General features: G+C 42.7%; 1 protein-coding gene and 1 pseudogene across 1 annotated transcript in view; one reads left to right on the top strand and one right to left on the bottom strand.

Annotated features, from left to right (window-relative positions):
- The window catches only part of SPTLC2 (serine palmitoyltransferase long chain base subunit 2), a 117,021-nt gene extending 92,460 nt beyond the window's left edge, over window positions 1-24,561 (bottom strand). Inside the window, exon 1 of the mRNA XM_068541985.1 lies at window positions 24,317-24,561. Within this exon, the coding sequence (XP_068398086.1) occupies window positions 24,317-24,445 (129 nt within the window). The 5' untranslated portion in view covers window positions 24,446-24,561. The remainder of the gene's footprint in view (window positions 1-24,316) is intronic.
- Window positions 3,016-8,751, top strand: LOC137761998 (protein transport protein Sec24C pseudogene; annotated as a pseudogene).
- Window positions 24,562-25,447: the final 886 nt, after the last annotated feature.

The following is a 25,447-nucleotide window of genomic DNA, read 5'->3' as shown; positions in this document are numbered from 1 at the left end:
AGAGTGATCACTAACAGTCCTGAAATCATTCTGTCCTCCTTCATCTTGACCTAGTGACCTTTTCCAAGCATTATAAGGTTATCCCTAGTTTCCTCTTTAGGGATATCCAAATTTTAACATACAAACACCAAGGTACTGTACTTTGATCTCATAGCTGAAAGCTGTTTACTCTTTGGTCAATTTTAATGGAAATGTTGTTTTACAGAAAAATTCCACTAAAGTAGTTTGTGTGTCAACTTTAATCTTAACTCTGAAACAACTGATTGCTGTGAGGATGGTCAATCACAATTTACCAGGAACATATTTTCTATTGAGCACTGTACTAGAGTTAAGAAGAATTCCAAAGGAATAAAAGATTCTTTCTTGGCCTCTCAGGCAACCTGATCGAAGGGCTAAATATATTTTAGAATACCGTAGCCTGGGAATATTAGTTTGGGAAAGCTACTAGAATGCTACAAGTTAGAACAGTTTGGAAACAAATTACTGTATTTGACAAAGGAAAGACATGTGGATAGGCATGATACATGAAATCTGTTGGTAATGATTCAATTTGGTGGCCTAAAGAACCTCTGAAAACTACCTGTAAAACTGGCTTAGGTCTTCATCAATCTCTTCCCCAGTGGTGGAATTTTGTGTTAACATTTACTGCTTAAACTTTCATGCAGGAGCAAAGTTGTAATCTGTTTAGAACAGAATAGCTAAAAATGAACCAATATCTGAAGATAGAAAATTGTTTAAAAATTAGTAATAACATGTAAGCAAGCTATTAAGCTGGAAAAAGCAAAATCAAGAGCACTTAAAACACAAGGAAAATAACATTCTGATTATCTTGTTTTTTAATAAATTTATTTATTTTATTTACTTATTTTTGGCTGCATTGGGTCTTCGCTGAGGTGTGTGGGCTTCTCTTGTTGCCGAGCGCAGGCTCTAAGCATGCGGGCTTCAGTAGCTGTGGCACGTGGGCTCAGTAGTTGTGGCTCACGGGCTCTGGAGTGCAGGCTCAGTAGTTGTGCTGCATGGGCTTAGCTGCTCTGTGGCATGTGGGATCTGCCTGGACCAGGGCTCGAACCCGTGTCCCCTGCATTGGCAGGCGGATTCTTAACCACTGCACCTCCAGGGAAGCCCCTGATTATCTTTTTAAAAAACTGTATCTAAAAATATCTTGCCATAAGAACACACCAGTACCCAACTCACTGTAACTCTGAAATTGTTTACACTATTTTCTCTCAACTGAACATACTAGTAAAAAGTAAGGCAATTTTCAGAGCTCCTAAGTCTCTAACAAATGTGTAGCAGATTTATATGCCAGGAATGCTGTGGGTGGATCTCTTTAAAAAGAGATCCACCTTTATTTCAGACACACCCAAACCAGCAAGACCAAGTAAATTTATACAGTTGGTTGGACTGACTAGGAAGGAGAAAGTTAAATCATTAGTTTGCTTTTAAATATTGTGTGATTCTATCATAGCCTCATTTAATAAAATTAAATGCATTTTAAGGAATTGAGATTCAACTATGAAGTAACTTTTACAATGTGGCCTCAAAGCACACTTCACTATGATCATTCACAGAGTCAGAATGGACAGACCAACTGACATGCAAACTTCTCATAGGTGAAAAAGTCTTAGAACTCAGAGAAAACAAAATTACTTGATCTTTAAGTGCAGAGGCTGAATGCTATCTCTGACATGATTCAAATAAAAATAATAGTATTACCATCTTATACGTGTATAATATTCTGTAAGGGAAAGCACCAGGCTTATTTTGTTCACTGCACAACTAGCACTCAGGATAGTATTTATTAAGTGCTAACAAATAATAAGTACTCAATAATGTTTCCTTTTGGGAATTCCCTGGCAGTCCAGTGGTTAGACTCCGAGCTTTCACTGCCAATGGCGTGGGTTTGATCCCTGGTTGGGGAACTAAGATCCTGCAAGCCGCGCGGAGTGGCCAAAAAAAAAAAAAAAACAAAGGAAAAAGAATAATGTTTCCTTTTATTACTATTAGTATTACAGAAAGTGGCACCTTGTAGGAGCTCAACAAGTACTTGTAAATGAAAATACACATTATGCTCTTTGCTCTGTCATAGAAGGGGTTAACTTATGATGATTACACAATTAATATTAGAACATTTCTAGAACCCATATCTGACACCTTCTAGTCTCAACTGGACTGGAGATCAAGATCACTCTAAACAAACACAGTCTACAAACCCTTACAGAATATTTCATATTCCGGATTCACCATGCAAGAGGGCTCTTAAGAGGCCTCTCAGTCACTCTAACTTGAGAATTACACTGTCGACAAGGCAATCAAGAAAAATATTAGCATATCACTCCCTCCAGGTCAAAAAATTTCACATTAAGCAGACAAAGAGTGTGACACTCTGTATTATTATTCAAGGGAAGTTTAAGAACACCAATGAATACCAAGACACATTTGCCTGAACAGTAATATTTTTTCCAGAAAATGAAGAAGGAAAAAAAAAAGGCAAAGACTAAGCACACACCATAAAACATGACTTTTAGGAGGGCCATGGGCAGAATGTTAGAGGCTGAGTGTTTGTGTCTCTGCCCCTATTCATATGTTAAAGCCCTAAACCCCCAGTGTGAAGGTATTTGAAGGTTGGGCCTTTGGGAGATACTTATGTTTAGGTCATGAGGGTGGGACCCTCTCGATGTGATTAGTGCTCTTAGAAGAAGAGAAGGCAGAGATCTCCACTGAGGAAAGGCCATGTGAGCATACTATGAGAAAGTGGCTGTCTACAAGCCAGGAAGAGGGTCCTCACAAAGAACTGAACCTGCCAGCACCTCTGATCTTGGACTTACCAGCCTCCAGAATCGTGAGAAATAAATATCTGTTGTTTAAGCCACCCCATCTATGGTATTTTGTTAATAGCAGCCTGAACTAAGACAGAGGTAAAGAGACATAATGCACATAACCTACTCTCAATTGGTTCAGGAAAAAATAAGTGTGTGTGTGTGTGTGTGTGTGTGTGTGGAGAGAGAGAGAATGATGGAGAATTTCTTCATGAACGATTTGTAAGTCAGCTGCAGTTATACTGTACCTTTATCTTTTAATACTTCAGTGCATATTTCTAAAAACAAAGACATTCTTTTACATAACTATAGAACAATTACCAAAATCAGGAAATGGCTAGAATACTAATACGTACTTTATTTAGATTCCGCTAATCATCCTAAGAGTGTCCTCTGTAGCAAAAGAAAGTCCTGGATAATGTATTGTATTCTCTCTTTAGTTTCAGAAAAGAAAAAAAAGGGGGTTTTCATTACACTGTAAAATGACTTAGAAGGAATAATCCTGAGCAGAGGTTTCGAGAATCCCATGAACGGACACAAAGTAACTATGCAATTTTTGGGAAGTAATTATTGGAAAACAGAAGCTTACATTTCTGACATAAATACAAAATCACATAAGCATGATTTTTTAAAGCAAATAAACACATTTCTGCTTAATGTGACAGCAGGATGACAGAACCTGCCTATCACAACAGAACCTGCCCACCTGGTAGATAGCTTGGGACATAATTTAAAAAATTAATGTCCAATATGAACCACCCATTATGCATCAGCAATCAAAGGACTGTTATATCTTTTCCTTTAAATGAACCCTATTCATTTCCAGTGATACGCTGTGTTGTTCCTTAAAATAAGTTCTGCTGAAATGGTTCTTTATTGAAATTTTACTGAAAACATACTAGCCTCTCACTACTGCCTACCACACATACTAGAGAAAATAGTTAGGAGCTTTATGCCCATCACACAAGCTATGCCACACTCTGAACATATATTTCCAGAAGTGTCCTCTTTTTCTTGGCAGGCAAATTTTGAAAAGTAGGGAGTCCACATTTTATCTTGCAATCAGGGTAAGTTCCCGAATTTCTGTTGGTAAGTAACTCATGGAATGGACTAAGATGTGCTTCCAAAGCCAGCTGTGAAACAAACCTATATTTTGACATTACCATATTCCTATTGAAAACTCAAAAATGCAGCCCTCCAAGTATATATGCACCGCAGGATTTCAGTCAGTGTCATCCTGTGCACTCTGGGCAGTCATGTTCTGCACAGGAGTTGTTATTTTCACTTGCCACTCACATCTCTGTAGCACTTTCCTATCTCTAGATAAGCATCAAGGTGTGACAGACAGATGTAATAGGAGTTCTGCGTCCCAGTGCAGCTCTGCCACAAATTCCGCATCTTCTTCTGAGCTCTATTCCACCTCTAACATGTTCTAGGCCTGTAACACCGTGCCCTCCACTCTGGCTTTGTAGTGGACACGAACTGGAAAGGCAACCCAGTTCGCATCAGTCTCCCTTCTCTGGGAATACTCCCTTATACCAGGGGTGGGTCCCTGGTGGTCACATCTGTGCAATATGACCGATTTCCTGGGTCATAACTGACTGGCACAGCGGTAGGCACCTATGCCAAAATGAACCCAACAACGCTCTCTCGTGGGGATTTAAAATTTCAGTGGGGAAGGAGTCTGAAGGACACTGGACTGCCAATGTCCTGGAGAAAAGGTCCATAAACTCCTGTTGCCAAGGTGTCAAGCGCTGTGTTATTTCCTGCCATTTTACCTTTTCTGAGTTGTTCATCAATTCCTCCCTACTTTTTCCTTTTCTTTCGTTGTATACCTATCATCCTTGCAACAAATCACCTTTTTGTTTAGCTAGAGTCAGTTGCTATCAACTGAAAGAAATTTAACAGATACATACTCTTTGTTAAAATTCTTAGAACTTCTTTTCTGCACTTACTCAACAGGTTTTTATATGTTGGCATAGCCTGCAAACTTTTACGTCTTTAGCAAATTTAAAAAAATGGCTTCCCACTTTGTCAATTTTGTGCATTTGGAATATTGCTGACTATCTTATCTTGGATAAGGGATACCTGGTTCAAAATCGTAAGTACTTACTTCCCTATATTAAGGGACATCAGATTCTAATTGCCCGCTATAACTAACCTCTTCCCAGGTTCTCAACAATACACATGAAGATAGAGCCAAAGGAGAAAAAAAGTCAGAACTAGTACTTTTTTTAAAAAGGGCAATAAAAGGCCACAAATCAAAATTCAGACAGTATCTGTCTGCTAAGTTCATCTAACTACAGAGAACATGCTCATAACCGTTAAACAAAACTAACTTTTCACAGTAGAAAAATCACAAACTAAAGGGCAAGTAATAGATTATTTAATACAAGATTTTAAGGGAACTGGAAGTGGAGCCTGGGAGTCTTGACGTTAGGAATGAAGTCGAACCTGGATCTGGAGCCGGGCGAAACCAAGTCAGTCAGCCCCACCTGTGCTGCCATTTGGGGAGCCTCAGCCTGTCCACCCAGGGTGTCATCAATCTGGCTGTGGTGGGCAACCAGAACCCACAGCCCCACCCCCTGTGAAGCCTCCAATGGCCCAGTACCAGGCCATGGGCAAACCCCTCCCCCAGGTGTTTCAAGAGTCCCACCTTCTTCAGGGGCACCTCCAGCCTCAACAGCACAGGGCCCTTGTGGCCAGACAGCATATGGCCAGTTTGGCCAAGGAGACCTACAGAATGGGCCAAGCTCCACTGTTCAGATGCAGAGGCTCCCTGGGTCTCAGCCATTTGGGTTAGTCCCATTGGCTCCCGTGGTCAGCCAGCCAGCTGTGCTTCAGCCCTATAGCCCTCCCCTAACAAGTACACAGGTGACTGCTCAGCTGGCCAGAATGCAGATCAGTGGTGCTGTGGCCCCAGGGCCTCCCGCTCCTGGTCTAGGCTATGGTCCACCAACATCACTTGCCTCAGCCTCAGGAAGTTTCCCTAACACCAGTCTGTATGGCTCCTACCCTCAGGGCCAGGCTCCTCCCCTTAGCCAGGCCCAGGGTCTTCCTGGGGCCCAGCCTTCCCAGCAATCTGTCCCACCACAGGCCTCCAGCTTCACACCCACAGCTTCAGGGGGTCCTTGAATGCCTTCGATGACTGGTCCACTCCTGCCTGGACAGAGTTTTGGGGGGCCCCCAGGGAGCGAGCCCAACCATGTGTCCTCACCTCCTCAAGCTCTGCCCCCTGGCACCCAAATGACTGGGCTCCCAGGACCACCACCACCTATGCATTCCTCCCAGCAGCCAGGCTACCAGCTGCAACAAAATGTTTCCTTTGGACCAGCCCAGGGCCCTCAGCCCAATTATGGAAGTCCCTACCCAGGAGCAGACACTTTGGGCAGCCAGCCTGGGACACCTCAACTATTGCCTCCTAAGCGCCTATACCCTGATGCCATCCCAAGCCTTATTCAGGTTATTGAGGATGACAGGAACAACCAGGGTTCAGAGCCACTGGTTACTGGTGTATGGGGCCAGGTGCCACCCTTAGTCAACACCAACTTCCTGGTGAAAGACCAAGGGAATGCAAGTCCCCAATATATCTGATGCACATCCTATAATATCCCTTGCACATGTGACATGTCTAGCAGGCTCAGGAGCCCCTGGCAGCTGTCATCAAGCTGCTGGCAAGCCTGCCCCCAGAGGAGACTTCACCATATATCGTTGACCACAGGGAACCTGGCCCTTTGCGCTGCAATCGCTGCAAAGCATACATGTGCCCCTTCATGCAGTTCATTGAGGGAGGGAGGCGTTTCCAGTGCTGCTTTTGCAGCTGTATCAATGATGTACCCCCCAAGTATTTTCAACATCCGGATCATACTGGCAAATGTGTGGACGCTTATGACCGTCCAGAGCTATCCCTGGTCTCTTATGAATTCTTGGACACTGTAGATTACTGCAAGAACAGTAAGTTCCCCAGCCCTCCTGCCTTATCTTCATGACTGATGTCTCCTACAGTGGCGTCAGGAGTGGTCTTGTTAGGCTCCTCTGTGAGGAGCTCAAGTCACTGTTAGACTTTCTGCCTAGGGAGGGCAGGGCAGAAAAGTCAGCAATCCACGTTGGCTTTGTCACCTATAGTAAGGTGCTCTGCTTCTACAATGTGAAGAGCTCACTGGCCCAGCCACAGATGATGGTTGTATCTGATGTGGGTGACATGTCTGTGCCACTGCTGGATGGCTTCCTGGTCAACGTCAATGAGTCTCGGGCAGTCATCACCAGCTTACTGGATCAGATTCCAGAAACATTTGCAGACACAAGGGAGACGGAGACAGTATTTGCTCCTGTTATCCAGGCTGGCGTGGAGGCTCTGAAGCCTGCTGAGTGTGCAGGGAAGCTATTTCTGTTCCACACCTCCCTGCCCATCGCAGAGGTCCCAGGGAAACTGAAGAACAGAGACAACAGGAAGTTGATCAACACAGACAAGGAGGAGGCTCTATTACAGCCTCAGACAGGTGCCTATCAGACACTGGCCAAAGAGTGTGTGGCCCAAGGCTGCTGTGTAGACCTCTTCCTCTTCCCCAACCAGTATGTGGAAGTGGCCATGCTCTCTGTCATACCCCAGCTAAGTGGTGGCTCTGTCTATAAATATGCTTGCTTTCAGGTGGAGAATGACCAGGAATGGTTCCTTAGTGACCTGGGTCAGAATGTACAGGTCATCGGCTTTGATGCTGTAAAGAGGGTCCTGACAAGCACTGGTATCCGTGCTGTAGATTTCTTTGGGGCTTTCTACCTGAGCAACACAAAAGATGTGGAGCTGGTTGGGCTGGATGGGGACAAGGCGGTGACTGTGGAGTTAAGCATGACGATCGGCTCAATGAAGACAGTGGAGCCCTCCTGCAGTGTGCCCTGCTCTACACCAGCTGCGCAGGGCAGTGATGGCTCCGCATCCACAACCTGGCCCTCACCTGCTGCATCCAGCTGGCTGATCTGTACTGAAACTGTGAGACTGACGTGCTCATCAACTACATGGCCAAGTTTGCATACCAGGGGCTCCTGAACAGCCCTGTGAAAATTATTCGTGACACTCTCGTCACTCAGTGTGCCCAGATCTTGGCCTGTTACAGAAAGAACTGTGCCAGCCCCTGCTCTGTGGGATAGTTGATCCTTCTTGAGTGCCTGAAGCTACACCCAGTTTACCTGAACTCTTTGTTGAAGAGTGACGTCCTGCAGCCTGGAGCTGAAGTCACTACTGATGACCGCGCCTATGTCCGACAGCTAGTTACCTCCACAGACATGGCTGAGACCAACGCCTTCTTCTATCCTCAGCTCCTACCATTAACCAAGTCTCCCCATTGAGAATACCACTGAACCACAGGCAGTTCGGGCATCTGAAGAGCATCTAAACAAAGGGGATATATATTGGGTTGGCCAAAAAGTTCGTTTGTTTTTCATAACATCTTATGGAAAAACCTGAACAAACTTTCTGGCCAACCCAATATTTGCTGGAGAATGGGCTCAACCTCTTCCTCTGTGTGGGAACAAGTGTCCAGCAGGGTGTCGTCCAGAGCCTCTTCGGCGTCTCCTCCTTCAGTCAGATCACCACTGGCTGGAGTGTTCTGCCAGTTCTGGATAATCTGCTGTCCAAGAAGGTGTGAGGCCTCACTGATAGTTTGAGGGCACAGAGATGACGGTACCTGAAGCTTATCTTGGTGAAATAAGAGGACAAGCTGGAGATGCTGTTCAAACACTTCCCGGGGGAAGACAAGAGCCTGAGCGGGGGAGCATCCAATGTGGACCCTGTCTGTCATATGCACAAGAAGATTTGGCAGCTACCAAGCTACAGCAAGTCGGTAAACAGCATAGGGTCCAGGCCAGCTTCCAGAAAGTACCCTAGGACAGCAGAGAAATTGGGACAGTTCCATATCTTATAAGTTATGTAAGCTGACCTCAGTCTCTTTGGGGCAAGGGGGAGGTATAAGGAGACACCTTTTTTCTGGGCTCAAGTATCCTACCACTCTGTCACGTCCTGCTGTTGGAAGGTGCCCCTATCCCCTCACTTTACCCTCCTTTTCCTACTAATCCTGTCGTAATGAATGTAGTTTCTCAGTTCACTGTATATGATTTGGTGTTGGAGGATTTGGAGCCACCCAGACCCTCGCAATATTGTGTCCCTTTGGACCAGCCTCCAAGAAGAGAAGGGCAGGCGGGAAGGAGTAGGGATCCCAGGGGGAGGGGCTGCTAATTCATCTCAGTGTAATCAACAACTTCCTCTATTAGGGATAAACATACATACAGGTGCACAAGAGTCGGGTATAGACTGTACACAGTAGAGAGAAAAGGGGTCAGTCTTCTAGGGGCTGGAAGTCAATAGCCAACTCAAAAGTCACTAAGGGTGGCTGACTAGCTTTCTCGCTCTGCTTCCACTGTTCTCTCTCTCCTGCAATGATTGGTGATCGCTTGGTGGACAGAGGAACATTATCAGAGATGAATGAGCTTGGGAACAGAGTTGTAAAGTGTATTAAGACCTGGGAGAGGTATCAGCCTCCTTTCCAGCTGGAGAGGCCCCAACACTGGATGGTTCTGTAAGGAGCCTGGTCATCAACTTGCAGTACCTCACAGAGCCAGCCCACATCCCACTCTGAGCTCCTGCTGGAAACATTGCTCTCCAAGCTGGGGGTTGCTGGGGAGAGAGGCAGAGGTGGCTAGTCTCTCCTGCCAGGCCACCACTCAGGCTTTCGTACTGACAGAGTGGCTGACAGTTATCTCCCAACCTGACCTGGCTGCGGCAGGACAAGGGCTAGGCTCGATGGTGGCCAGGCTTGCCTGCTCCCAGCCTGGGATACCCCTGCTCTGGACCTCTCATTTCTCTTCATTAGTTTATTTTTCAATGCACCTTTAATTTGCAAAGAAATAAAACTAAGATGTAGGGAATTCCCTGGCGGTCCAGTGGTTGGGACTCCACGCTTTCACTGCTGTGGGCCCGGGTTCAATCCCTGGTGGGGGAACTAAGATCCTGGAAGCCATACAAAGCAGCCAAAAAAATAAAATAAAATGTAAAAAAAAAAATTTTAAGAAAATTGACCGTTTAGGAAAAAAAAAACAAACCCTACTTAGAGCTTTTCCTCATATCATACTGTGGAAGAGAGAGCTAACTCGCCCCTTGTATATATTCTCTGTAAGTTCCCGTTAGTAACAGGTTCTCTCAGTTTTAGCTGGGTGCAAGGCTACCCAGCCACAGTCCACATTCCCAATCTCTCTTGCAGCAAAAGGTAACCGTGTGAGGAATTTGGGCCAATAGGAAGTGAATAGAAATGATGAGTACCAGGGCTGGATTACATCCTTTAAAACAGCAATTGCTTTCTCTCACTTCTCTTTCCTTCTGCCTGTGGCCTAGAACATAGATGTGGTTGAAGATGCTCACTGAAGACAACATCCTCAAAGACTGCAAGACAACAAAGAAGATACCTCATCACCTACCTGCCCAGGACTACCTGTCTATCTCCAGACTTCACAAAGAGAAATCATTTCTATCTTGTTTATTTAAATGTCACATTTATAGTAACAGAAACAAAAACATCAGAAAACAATATTGAGACTTTCGCTTCTAAGTTGGAGGTAATATGCAGAGGCAAGCCATCACTTTCACAGAAAAACTACATAAAACTAAACAGATTACTCAAAACAGGAAGTAGTTTTAAAGACAATGAAGAATTGTTTTCCATGCAAAGAGGACAAGATGACCTAAAATTCCAAAGAGGGAAAAGCCTTTCCTTAGTGAGCTGCAATTGCTAGTCATTTTCTCTCCTCCTGGTATTTGCAGAGTTTGAACAGGAACTGATCATAACTGGACTTGCCAGAGGCAGAGAAACTCTACCAAGAGAAAGAAAAACCAGCAGAGTCTATAACAGCTATATAGGTTAGTATGAAGAGTCCCAGATACGTGACCAGTTTTCTGCATAGGACGTTTACTAAGTGCTGGAGAAGCTGGGGAGATGGACTAGAAAGGTGACTTGAAATCAACCACAGTCTTACAATGCTTAAGAGGTGAAGTCATAACAGAGGGAGGGGCCTGCAACAAACACACAATGGATCTCATCCTTGAGACGCTGTACTCACTAGAGTGAACTGAATCTACCTAAAAACTCAGCCCAGGACTTCCCTGGTGATGCAGTGGTTAGGAATCCGCCTGCCAATGCAGGGGACACGGGTTCGATCCCTGGTCCGGGAAGATCACACATGCTGCGGAGCAATTAAGCCCGTGTGCCACAACCACTGAGCCTGCGCTCTAGAGCCCGCAAGCCACAACTACTGAGCCCATGTGCCACAACGACTGAAGCCCGCGCGCCTAGAGCCCGTGCTCTGCAACAAGAGAAGCCACCTCAATGAGAAGCCCACGCACCACAATGAAGAGTAGCCCCCACTCGCCGGAACTAGAAAAAGCCCACGCACAGCAACGAAGACCCAACGCAGCCAAAAATAAAAAATAAATTTATTAAAAAAAAAAAAAACTCAGCCCAGCCCACCCAGCTCAATCCCTGGTTAGATGGAGGTGCTCAGGCCCTTGCCATATCTAAGACAGCAAAAGGCAAAAACAACATTGACTTTAGTCTCTGCAGGTCTTTTATTCACAGTGTCTAGCAATCAATCAAAAACTCCTGCTTTCCCAGGAGGCTGGGAGAGAAAATAGGAGTATGACTGAAAAAGAGAAGGCACGGTATACAGTAGTCTACAGTCACCTTATATTTCAGTACTGCTAGTCTTGGGAAATCTCTCACCCCTTGATTCCTCCCTTTAATTTCATGTCCCCAGAAGTGTAGATCCCTGTTTAAGTTTTTTAACATTTCTAAAACTACAAAAATAATTTTCAGACATCAAAGACTCCCCTAGGAACCCAGAGCCACCTTTCTACCAAAGAGCTCAACATCATCATAATCATCTCATTCTTTTCACTCATTCAACAAATATTTCACTTCTATCTATATGTCAAGATCTGTACAAGGTATCTGACCATACAAATAAGAGATAGTCCTTTTTCAAGTCTTCAAGAATTCTGCATTTTTTAAGAGAAAAAGCATGCAAAGATCAACATTCTTTTCACTCATTCAACAAATATTTCATTTTTATCTGTGTGTCAAGATCTGTACAAGGTATTTGACCATACAAATAAGAGATAGTCCTTTTTCAAGTCTTCAAGAATTCTGCATTTTTTAAGAGAAAAAGCATGCCAAGATCAACATGATTTTTGAGATGAAAGAATAAAGAAACTATTTTAAGGGATACTGTCTAAAGGGATTTATATATAAATGTAGAAAACGAAAAATGCACACAAAGTGAGAAGCATTTCTATTACAAGTAATTCTCAAGTTGTCTCACTTTTCTTCTTCACATTACTAATGACAACCCCAAGGAAAATTTAAGCTATTTGTCCAGTCACAAGAAAGTTAGATTCAAAGTCAGGACGAGAATCCAAGTCTCTACATTTTCCATTTGTTATCATTTCTTAGTCATATTCCTGAGATTTTCTATGACTCAAATTTTCTTTTAATTATTTCAGAGATAATACAACTTAATCTGATTGTTTTAAAATTATCAGTGGCTTAAAATTAGAATTTCACTTTAAACTCAACCTGCGTGCTCATTTTTGCTATTTCATATAATTAGCTATTTTTGCTATTCATATTATCAGCTATACGTGGATTGAGATAAATGGTTATATGAGTTTCGTTTCCCCTCCTAAAAAAATGTCTGTTTTTAGGAAACGAGAACTAACACTAATTAACTTAGCTGCCCTGGAAATAACCTGCTTCCTTTGCCTACATACAAAGCCACAATTGTACGGGAGGCGATAAAGATATTATCCTTTAGCATGTACAGCAGAGGTCTCCAACAGATACTTCTATCACAGCCTTCTGTCCATTTTAACACTGGGTTGTCATTTTTTGTTTTGGCCGTGCTGCATGGCGGCTTGTAGGACCTTAGTTCCCCAACCAGGCAATGAACTGAGGCCACGGAAGTGAAAGCGCCAAGTCCTAACCACTGGATCGCCAGAGAACTTCCTTGGGTTGCCTTTTTATTGTTGAGTTATAAGAGTGCTTTATACATTCTAGATAACAAGTCTCTTATCTGCTATATGATTTTCAAATATTTTCTCTCATTCTGTGGATTGTCATTTCACTTTCTTCATGGTGTCCTCTGAAATACAAGCTTGTAATTTTGATCTAGTACAATTTATCTACTTTTTCTTTGGTTGCTTATACTTTTGGAGTCATAGCCAAAAAACCACTGCCTGATCAAAGTCTACAAAGGTTTATACCTATGTTTTTTCCTAAGAATTTTATAGCTGTAACTCTTACATTTAGGTCTTTGATCCATTTTGAGTAATTTTTCTGTACGTGGTATAAGGCAGGGATCCAAGCTAGTCCTTTTACATGTGGACGTCCAGTTGCCCCCCACACCATTTTTTTAAAAAGGTCATTCTTTTCCCCCCTTGAATTATCTACTCTTGCAAAAAAAATCAACTGAGCATAAATGTAAGGGTTTATTTCTGGACTCTCAATTATATTCCACTGATCTCCAACTTTGTTCTTCTTTTTCAAGACTTGGTCTATTCTGGGTCCCTTACATTTTCATGTGAATTTTAGGATCAGCTTGTAAATATCACCAAAAAAACCAGCTGGGATTTCAATGAGTTACACTGAATTTGTAGATTAATCTTAATATTAAGTTTTTCAATCCCTGAACACTGGATGTCTTTGCATTTATTTAGATCTTTTTTGATTTCTTTCAAAATGTTTTGTAGTTTTCAATGTACAAGTCTTGCACTTTTTCTGTTGCATTTTTTCCTAATCATTTAATTCTTTTTGATGCTATTGTGTGCAAAAGTTGTGCTTTGATGACTTTAGGGTAATTGCTCTATACTCTAAGGTCATAAACATTTTCTTTTATATGCTAGAGTTTTATATTTTTTGATGTTCACATATGAATATCTAACAACCTAGGATTGATTTTACAGAGTGGTGTGAAGTTGGGATCTATATATTTTTTTCCATACCACTTGTCTCAGCACCACTTAATAAAAAGGCAATCCATTCCCCACTGATTTGAAATGCCACCACCCTTATCTATCAAATTCCATATTCATAGTGTACTCTTTCTGGGTTTTCTATTCTGCTCCATTTATATACTATTTGATCAAAATCTACTGCCTAAATAACTGTAGTTTTATGGCAAGTCTTATTATCTAATAAAGATGACTACTCCCACCTAATTTTTCTTCAAAACTGCCTTGGCTCTTCTTGGCCCTTTGCTTTTGCATATGCATTTTAGAATCAATTTGTCAAGAAAGGATGAGAGAGAGGGAGGGAGAAAAAGAGAAGAAAAAAACACTTGGAGGGTAGGATTTTAACTGGAACTGCATTGTCTTAAAGATCAATTTGAGGAAACTGACACTGGTAACACATTTTCACCTGTGAATTTTAGGAACCCAAGCTGACTCTGTGTAACATTATATTTTGAGATAGTGGTTTTATTCATTTAAAGATATGGTTTGGATCACTTAAATGGTGGTCCACTGCATTTTAGAAATCAGAAAAAAAAATTTTAATCTTTAAACCTCCTTTAATTTATTTTACAAAATGATATTCTGATTTTATACACATGTGCGCGCACACACACACACACAAACACACACATCTTCTGAGTGAGCAATCTCATTTCTAGGCATTTATCCTAACAAAAAAAATCAAAAGTGTTAAGAGAAGTACAAAGGGCTCATATATCAGAAATACTGAGAAAAGTCTAAACATTATGCATGAGGATTGGTTAAATAAATTACACTATGTATCTGTACTATGGAATTTACGCACCCTTTAAAAGAATGATGTTTGTGGGGGAGGGGCTATACAGGGGTAAGGGGAAAAAGGGTTATTATGGGATTACATGAAATCATGTGCGTGGAAGTTTTTTTCTTTTTTTGGCCATGCCGCACAGTTTGCAGGATCTTAGTTCCTGGACCAAGAATTGAACCCGCGCCCTCGGCAGTGAAAGCACGGAGTCTTAGCCATTGGACTGCCAGGGAATTCCACTGTGTGAAACTTTTGAAAATTGTAAAGCACTATAGAATTTACAGAATCTTTCATTCAACTAAAAAAAAAAAAATACATTGTAGGGACTTCCCTGGTGGTCCAGTGGTTAAGAATCCACCTTCAAGTGCAGGGGACGCGGGTTCGATTCCTGGTCGGGGAACTAAGATCCCACATGCCGCGGGGCAACTAAGCCCATGCCACAACTACTGAGCTTGCACGCCGCAACTAGAGAGCCCACGCACTCTGGAGCCCGTGCACCACCACTAGAGAGAAGCCTGTGCCACAACGAAGATCCCACGTGCCGCAACGAAGACCCAACATAGCCAAATAAATAAATAGGTAAATATTTTTTAAAATACATTGTAAAAAAATGATGTTTGTCTCTACTGACTGATGAGAGATTATATTCATGATACTAAGAGGAAAAAAACTGCAAAATAGATGTAGTACGATCTCTTTTATGTAAAATTGTAACCCACTCCATCTCACATTTATATATATATATATATATATACACACACACACACACATATACACATTTATATGTATATATATACATATACACACATCTATAAATATATGGCAGGATATATGTCAAAATGTTATAGTATTTATCTCCAGGTTATAGAATTTCAGGAGATAAAGCTGACCCTTGAACAATGCTGCGGTTAATCTCAGTATAATTTATAGTTGGCCCTCCGTATCCAAGGTTCCTCCACATCCACAGATTCGACCAAACACAGACTGTGCAGTACTGTAGTATTTACTATTGAATAATATCTGCATATAAGTGAACTGGTGCAGTTCAGACCTGAGTTGTTCAAGGGTCAACTGAATTTATTTTCTTCATATTTTAATGTGCTGGTTTAATGTTCTGAAAGTATGGTGTTTTTCCAACTCATATATTTTCATATAAAATAGTATGTAAAGTATGTTGACTTTACAAGAGAAACACTACATCTGTTCATTTTAAATCTTATTGAAAATATGCAAATTTTCAAGAAATACTTGTTTTTAAAACTAAAAAATTTAGAACTTTCAAGTATATAAACTCTTGTAAAGAGTGTAACACAGGTGCTATTCTACTTAAGGGCAAACTCTCCCCACTGAAATTTTAAATCCCCACGAGAGAGGGTTGTTGGGTTCATTTTGGCATAGGTACCTGCCGCTGTGCCAGTCAGTTATGACCCAGGAAATCGGTCATATTGCACAGATGTGACCACCAGGGACCCACCCCTGGTATAAAGGAGTATTCCCAGAGAAGGGAGACTGATGCGAACTGGGTTGCCTTTCCAGTTCGTGTCCACTACAAAGCCAGAGTGGAGGGCACGGTGTTACAGGCCTAGAACATGTTAGAGGTGGAATAGAGCTCAGAAGAAGATGCGGAATTTGTGGCAGAGCTGCACTGGTACGCAGAACTCCTATTACATCTGTCTGTCACACCTTGATGCTTATCTAGAGATAGGAAAGTGCTACAGAGATGTGAGTGGCAAGTGAAAATAACAACTCCTGTGCAGAACATGACTGCCCAGAGTGCACAGGATGACACTGACTGAAATCCTGCAGTGCATATATACTTGGAGGGCTGCATTTTTGAGTTTTCAATAGGAATATGGTAATGTCAAAATATAGGTTTGTTTCACAGCTGGCTTTGGAAGCACATCTTAGTCCATTCCATGAGTTACTTACCAACAGAAATTCGGGAACTTACCCTGATTGCAAGATAAAATGTGGACTCCCTACTTTTCAAAATTTGCCTGCCAAGAAAAAGAGGACACTTCTGGAAATATATGTTCAGAGTGTGGCACAGCTTGTGTGATGGGCGTAAAGCTCCAAACTATTTTCTCTAGTATGGGTAGCAGGCAGTAGTGAGAGGCTAGTACATTTCAGTAAAATTCCAAGAAAAGATCAGTCTCTATAACCAACTCTCAAGAGATGAAATCTATTGTCATCCCTAATATCTAATTTAAACTCCTCAAAAATTACCAGTAAGTTCTGAATTGCCAAGTCCAGTGACATGATAGAGTAAGACAAAAAATACAACCCAGGCTCTATTAACTTCCTAACTGGGCCAGTTATTTAAATGATTTGGAATTCAGTCTTATTTGTAAAATGGAGATAATATTCACCTACCACGGGCCCTGTGAAGATCAGATAGGTTAAAAGGCTGGGAGAGGCCCTGGGCACAGTAAATGATACCTATTACTATTATTATTCTTGGTTTCTGACCACCAAGATGTTGCTTACCACTGCTTAAAGAAACACCCTCGGGCTTCCCTGGTGGCGTAGCGGTTAAGAATCTGCCTGCCAATGCAAGGGATACGGGTTCGAGCCCTGGTCCGGGAAGACCCCACATACCGCAGAGCAACTAAGCCCGTGCGCCACAACTACTAAGCCTGCGCTCTAGAGCCCACGAGCCACAACTACTGAGCCTGTGTGCCACAACTACTGTGCACAGCAGTGAAGACCCCACACAGCCAAAGATAAATAATAAATAATTAAATACATAAATTCTCTTAAAAAAAAAAAAAAAACCCTCCATTTCCTTGGGCTTTCACACACCACTTGCCAACACTTCTGTTCTTTCTCAATCAACCTTCTGCAGCAGTGGCGTGTGTTTATGCTTGCCTTCTCGCAAGAACATTGATTCCCCAATATTACATCCTTGGTGCCTCCTCTTCTTGCTTAATGCCCTCTTCTATCTACTTTGCCAATTCCCATGGCTTTAACTACCACCCATTCATTCCTTCAACTAAGATTTCCAGAGTTGCTATTACATACCAGGCACAATTCAAAGAGTATAACCTCAGATGTTTGCTGAAGGGGCCTACTTATTGGCAGCAAGAGGCTTATTTAGAATAATTCAAAACCACCACATTTGTCAGGTCAGTACTTTATCTGTACAGTAGTTTCTAAAGCTTTCCAAGTCATAAAAATTGTTGAATATTTTCCCCGACCTCAATATGTGTTATTTGGAGTAAGGCTGGATCACACCCATAGTCTCAGTATAACTGCATATTTCACTGTACTTAGAAATTATCAGAAAGCTGGGAGTTCCCTGGTGGTCCATTGGTTACCAATCTGCCTTCCAGTGCAGGGGAGGCGGGTTCGATCCCTGGTCGGGGAACAGAGATCCCACACACAGCGGGGCAACTAAACCTGCACACCGCAACTACTGAGCCTGTGCGCCACAACTAGAGAGAAGTCCTTGCACTGCAATGAAGAGCCCTCGTGCAGCAATGAAAGATCCCGCGTGCTGCAACTAAGACCTGGTGTAGCCAAATAAATAAATAAATAAATATTTTTTTTAAAAAATGATAATAAAAATAAATAAAAATGAGCCACCAACACAGGGGTTATCTCAATCCTTTAGGGTCTTACAGTATACATGCATTATTTCTACAATCAGAAGCAAAAATTATTTTAAAACAAAAGGAAAAATTGCCACCTTAACCTTCATAATGGGTCTTGAAGGTAGTCTCAAAGACAACAAATGTTAAGATAAATTTTCTGAGCTTAAATCAGTCAAGAGCAAAAGGCTTACTTGCTTAATGGGTTTAATGGGTCACAAATTACAAATTATATTATAGAAGCCTTCTTAGAAGCTATTCAGAAGGCAACTGGCTTTTGAGGCCACAAACCATGTATTTAATCAAATAAGGCACACCCACTCAGAATGCAAACACAGCCTCTACCCATCCTCTCAATCGCCTATTCTGCCAATAAACACTGCTTCTTTCTTTCAAAAATGGCATCTGATTGAATCTCAACCAATTAACTACTCGTTCAGAACACTATGAAGTTTCTGGGGCACCTAGTCCAACCTTAAAACGTGGGCAAGTCTGCATTCCCTGAATATCCAAGTTCTAAAATACTATATTAAGAATACAGTGGTTTATGTATTAAACACGGGTCTCATTTCCCAAGAATTTTTATTAAAGAGAATTCCTGAGTACCTCAAATGACTCTGGAATCTTTCACATCCAACTAGTAAGACTTGAAATGTTCTTCCCCTTGGAACAAAAAGCATTTGAAACAGAAATCTAGTCTCATAAGTTGTAAACAGTTAACAACATTATTTTTGCAAAACTTTGAGGTCTTTGGATGTGTCATCAGGCCCTGCAAAACTTGAACAGGTATACTGGCCATTCTAGCTACTCCTCCAGTTCCTGTGTCATAACTAACTTCTCCTTTTCCCAGGTAATGTTTCCTCTAAGTGGAAACAAAAGCCTAGTAGCTACTTAGTAAACCACCTTTCATTAGTTATTCATTTGCCTTCTTCTAAGTATAAGAAGCAAAACCAGCACTTTGTTCTTTCTACTTTTCTTACCTTATCATTTAAATAAGAACATAACTTGTGCCCCAATTCCTCTTTAAGAATCTTATTTATTCTGGCAGCTAGAAGGCTATCATCCTTCTAATATCTCATTAAAACTATTCCTAAAGGGAAGAATCTTAGGTCCAAACTCTCTCAAAGGCAGATAATTTTTTTCTTCCATATTTGTTAACTAATTAAGGAAGGTTAAATGTGTGAACAAATCTCAAAAGTTCTTTAAAGAAATGGAAGACCAAAAGAAAGTAATGTTAACAAGGGGCTTTAAAAGTAGAAACCAACTGTATTATATTTCAGGTGCAACCAAAATATGGCATTTATTTAATCAAATGTTAAATCCACAGTAATAAACTCTTGGTAATTAAGATCACTGAATACTCCAAATTGCTGCTGAGAAAATTTCCTGTAAAGCCTCTAGAGGTCTTTAAAAATAGGATGGAATCATCTATCAAGATTAGTTTTAATAAAGTCCTACAAATAGAAAAGGGAATGAATTACATAAACCCCTAAAGGTTCCTTCCAGCTCTAATTCTGCCAAAGCTTCCAATTCTCTTTCTAAGTTTCCTTAATACTAATTGCCACCTGTTACCTCAAAAAAGGCTGACCCTCTTCTCTCACTCCTCTGAATGGCAGGGAGGAAAAATTACCGTTTCTCTTCCTTGTGAAAACTCTATCTACCGTCATCATTAAAAAACAGTAATGTCTACACCCATAAGGATGGCTACCATAAAGAAAAAACCTAATTCTCCTGTGAGGTCTCTCCTTTACTCTCACACTACCTTGCCGCTAACACTTTTGACCAGATGTTTGGGGGGCAGGGGATACACACCACTAAGCAATACTGTGACATCAGCTGGGTGTCCTACATTGTTTTTTCCTTTTTTTAAAAACTGAAGTATATAGTTAATTTACAACGTTGTGTTAGTTTCAAGTGTAGGTGTCCTACAATTTAACTTACTTCTATCACTATCTACCTGGAGATAGCGTCATATCCCACAGGTAAGGGCTCAGTCCCACAAGACTGCCTCCACCCCAACCTCAGATGCCAATCTCAAGTCCAGGTTGTCACCTGTGCTTCTGACCAACCAGAGGTTCCTGGGACTCTCCCTTCGTAGAGCAGCTCACAGAACTCAGGAAAATTGTTTACTCACTGTTTACCAGTTTATTATAAAAGGATATTATAAAGGATCCAGATGAACACCCAGATAGAAGAGCTATGTAGGGCAAGGAATGTGGGGAGGGTCACGGAGCTTCCAGGTGTGCCACTCTCCCAGCATCTCCACGCAGTCAGCAGCCCAGAAGCTCTCTAAACCCAGTACTTTGGGGACTTTTATGGAGGCTTCATCCTGTAGGCATGATTGATCATTAACTCCATTTCCAGCCTCCCTCCCCTCTCTGGAGAACTGGGGGGTGGGGCTGAGAATTCCAAGTGTCTATTCATGGCTTGGTCTTTCTGGTGACTCCCTCCAGGAGCCCACCAAGAGTCAGCTCATTAGAATTAAAGATGTTTCTATTGTCTAGGAAATGTCAAGGGATTTAGGAGCTCTGTGTCAGAAACTGGAGGTCAAAGACTAAACATTAGGACAAAAGACGCTCCTAGTGCTCTTATCGCTTAGGAAACTACACAGGTTTTAGGAGTTCTATGCCAGCAGCAGAGGAAGTTATGTACATATATTTTTTTGTCCCTATAATCTCACAGCTACTATCAAAGAAAAAAAAAGGAAATAACAATTGTTGGTGAGACTGTGGAGAAATTGGAACCCTTGTGCACTATTGATGGGAATGTAAAATGGTACAGCCACTGTGTAAACAGTAGGGTGTTACCTCAAAAAATTAAAAATACAATTACCACATGATCCAGCAGTTCCACTTCTAGGTATATACCCAAAAGAATCATGGTTGCACATCCATGTTGATAGTGTCATTATTCACAACTGAAACACGGAAGCAAACTGAGTGTACACTGACACATGAATGGCTAAGCAAAATGTGGTATATAGATACAATGGAATATTATTCAGCCTTAAAAAGGAAGTAAATTCTGATACATGCTACAACATGCATGAACCATGAGGATGTTATGCTAAATGAAATAAAGTCAGTCACAAAAAGACAAGTACTTTTACTTATATGAGGTACTTACGGTAGTCAAATTCCTACAGACAGAAAGAATGGTGGTTGCCAGGGACTGGGAGGAGGGGGGACTGCAGAGATACTGTTTAATGGGTATAGAGTTTCAGTTTTACATGATGAAAAGAGTTATGGAGATGGATGGTGTTGATGGCTGCACAACATTATGAATGTATTTAATTCCACTGAATTGTACACTTAAAAATGGTTAAGATGGTAAATTTTATGTTATGTGTATTTTACCACAATAAAAAAAAAATTTGGAAAAAAAAAACCCCAGAAAACAAAACCAAACAGTAACGTCTGATTGTTTCATAACGTCCTTTCTACCACAGGAGCTATTTACTCAAACTCTAAATCCAAATCAAACAAAGAGGCAAGCATATACAGACTCCTGAGAGGGTAGAGGGATCTTAGAAGTTTCTAACTTCTCTTCTGTTCATTAAAAGACAAATGGTGGAATATGTGAGGAAATGAACTTATATCCTGGGTTTAAAAACCCTGTTACAGGGCTTCCCTGGTGGCACAGTGGTTAAGAATCTGCCTGCCAGTGCAGGGGACATGGGTCCGGGAAGATCCCACATGCCACGGAGCAACTAAGCCCATGCGCCACAACTACTGAGATTGTGCTCTAGAGCCCGCAAGCCACAACTACTGAAGCCCACGCACCTAGAGCCGGTGCTCCACAACAAGAGAAGCCACCGCAATGAGAAGCCCGCACACGGCAACAAAGAGTAGCCCCTGCTCGCCACAACTAGAGAAATCTTGTGTGCAGCAACTAGAGAAATCGTGTGTGCAGCAACCAAGACCCAACGCAGCCAAAAATAAATAAGTTTATAAAAAAAAAAAAAGACAAAACCCTGTTACACTCTATTTTAGTAAAGGCAAGACACATGCCTGTGCACTTGACATCTTATGTGTATTTTTACGGCATAATTGGCAATATTTCCCCCAGAAACTGGGGAAAAATACACAGGGCTTGGAGCACTAGCATATCACTTTAATCGAAACAAAAACAACTTTAAAAAATATTTTAAAGATACTCTTGCTCTCATGAAGTTTCTTTTGCTTAAGGAAAAAGAAAGGGGGAAAAAAAACACCCCACAGACAATAGTCCTCCTATTCGTGTAAAAGCTACATACCTAAAGTCTTTGTTTTAAAAAGACTCCTGAGAAATGTTTTCTAGAAGGGATACTGCAGCCCTAAACATTCTTTAGGGCATTCCACCAGACCATTCTTCCAAATGCCACCATTGTGCCTTGAGTGAAATTTTTCACTAAAATATATTAGAAAAGTCAGGCAGATTTTCCAGTTATACAGATTTTTAAATTTCATGTTAGCAACTTGGTATTTCTTCATCTTATCAGTCAGCAATCTCTGAAGAAATGTCATGCCCACCAATGCTAAACTGTTCAGGATTATGGGAGGGAGAAATCTGATTTACTACTAACTCAGAACATAAGTGTGTTAAGTGAAAAGAGCACTTAAACACAAAGCACCTCTACCGTGTGGACACCTTGCTCTTGATTTCCTTCTCCCTCTTAAAAATCGTAACGCACTCACTGGCCTGCAATGTATTTTCTAACTCCCACCATTAGGTTTCCCTTTTACAATTTATACCACAACAATTTTGTCTTATTAGCCATTTACACTGCTGGGAAAACAACTTCTTCCATGGCTTACAATGAGCTGATTCTTATCACTTCCTGTCTCACACAATTATTTCTTCAAAAATGAAAACAAATTTTTTGAACCTGTGTATTATGTTGCCTTACGCCTTACAACTTCAGGGGAGGTCAAGTCTCTTTTATGTATTTCCCCCCAACTCTTGTGGTCTTAATATCTCAACCTGACCCGGAGAAATGCTTTATTTTCTGTTTCACACCAAACGGTAACAGGCCTAATCTCTCCTGTCTACTGACTGGGGGAGAAGGCTGCCAGATATTTACGGTAATGCCAAATTACAACAGTCACATTTCCTGCCGTGGGGAAGAGACTATTTGTGAAAAAAAAATGATTTCCTTAATTTCTTAAAGAGATTTATAAGCATCAAAGTCAACTGCAGACATCTCAACACTCTCTTCCACCAACACTGACCTTGCATCTTTTTAACCAGCTCATCGTTAAAAACACATTTCAGCAGAATAGCTGTCAGTCCAAAGAACGTGAAGCTTGATATTAATTACTGCCTTGAATTCAGAACTTTTCAAAATATTTCAGAACCGCCTGGACTGGGTTGGTGATTCAGCCTTGGTGAATTAGTACAGACTCACCACAAGTCACCACCAGGCTAAACCATCCCCTCGTGGGATAGCACTCTTGCTCAAGGGGTCAGCAGGGCCACCTAACTCAACCTGGAGCCCGAGATGGGGTCTCACCTCGGGCCAAGACCATAACGCTTTTTAGGCTCTGGACCAGGTTCACTGCCAGACTTGTGGTCCAAGGCCTTACTTGTAGACGGGGGTAGGTACGTGGTAGGAAAAGACGGGGTGTGTTTCCGCCTGGTCCCACCTCCTAACTTGCTTTGCCTCCTGAGGATCCTAAATGTGGTTTTCCCTGGAGGGCTTCAGAGCTCTAGGAGGAAGCAACCACCCGAAAGCCACAGGAGGGAGCCTCGGGGGGATCCTCCTGGGGTCCGAGGGGGCACTCCCTGCCTCTCCTGGGGGGCAGCCCCCACTTCTGGCGGGATCGGGTAGAGGAAGTAGCCCAACCTCCGGCGGGAGGAGAGGAAGACCTCAGGCGCGGAGAGACGGAGGGAGCCCCAGCGCCGCCCTTGAGCCTTCCGGCCCGGGGCAGGCCCAGTAAGCGCCCGGACACTGCCGCCAGCACACCTGAGCCGCGCCCGGGCCCGCGGACAGTCACCGCGACCCCGCCCGGCCTCGCCGCCCCTCCACAAGGGCGCCAGCCCGCGGGGTCCCGGCCCACCGCCCCCAGCCCGGCCCGGCCGCCTGGTCCCACAGTACCTGGCCGGCAGCGGCTGCGGCAGTAGCGGCGCTGCTCCTCACGTACCCGTTGCGCACCTCCCCGTTCGCCACGCAGTCGTTCGCCCGCACCGGGCGACGGCAGCAGCAGCCTCCGGGCTCCGTCCGCATCGTCCCGGCAGCACTAGGCGCAAGGCAGTATCCGTAAGCGGCGGCCGAGGCGGCAGCGGCTCCAAGTCCCGCTCCACACCCCTCCAACCTCCCCGAAACCGGAAATGGCTGCACGCCGCCGCCAATTCCCTGCCGGGCCGTCACATGGGGGCGGGACCCGCTCCCCCGCCGAAGCAGCGGCTCGCCGTAGGCTGGGCCCGGGAGCTGGAGACCAGGCGGGGCGCGCAGGAGTATCGTGAGCCTGAGGACCGCTGACCAATCTGGAGGAGGAGGAGGCGGACCCCAGGCTCCTACCTGGCCAATCACGGGGTGGAATAAAGCGGCTCGCGGGTGTCAAGGGAGTTTTCTGAAGCGACCTTTAGACCTGGGACCAGGTCTCTAGAGCGGGTTTCCTTTTTTGGACAGGTGGCACCCTCTCTGCCCTTGCCTCCCGGGAAGTTCTCGGGTTTGAATCCCAGCCCTTAATTTAATTAGCTAATTCTTCTGTGGGTTTTTATAGTACGCCTTTTTCGACATTCCCTCACCATTCTTCAATATGCATCATACATTAACACATTTTAAGTAATGATTCGGGTGTCTCTTTGCCCTTCACATCTGTCCCTATCAGGGTTTTCTGTACAACTTCCTTTTAAGAACACTTCCTTGAAAGTCAAGAAACCTGGTCTTGTTCCAGCTCTGCCAGTAACCAGAAGCTAAACCTTGAGTGTTTAACCACTTTGGGAGCCAAATTCTTTAAAATGGAGTTAATACTTCCTGCTTCATAGACTCATTGCAAGAATTACATTAATAAGCCACTTTGCACCTATCACAATACCTGGCTCATATTAGAAGCATAATGTATACATATTATTTTTCATCGCTTTAGCTCTATATTCCCATAGTTATTAGAAAGAGAGGAAATGGATCTACATTGTAGCAAGAAACTTTTGGTTACCCATAAAGAATTTAGTGTCATGTTTAAGAGTATGGACTCTGCAGTCAGTCTGGGTTTGAATACTGGCT

Source organism: Eschrichtius robustus, chromosome 1, assembly GCF_028021215.1.
Source record: "Eschrichtius robustus isolate mEscRob2 chromosome 1, mEscRob2.pri, whole genome shotgun sequence".
Lineage (NCBI taxonomy): Eukaryota > Metazoa > Chordata > Mammalia > Artiodactyla > Eschrichtiidae > Eschrichtius > Eschrichtius robustus.
The sequence above is the reverse complement of the archived record's forward strand: the minus strand, read 5'-3'. Positions and strand labels throughout refer to the sequence as shown.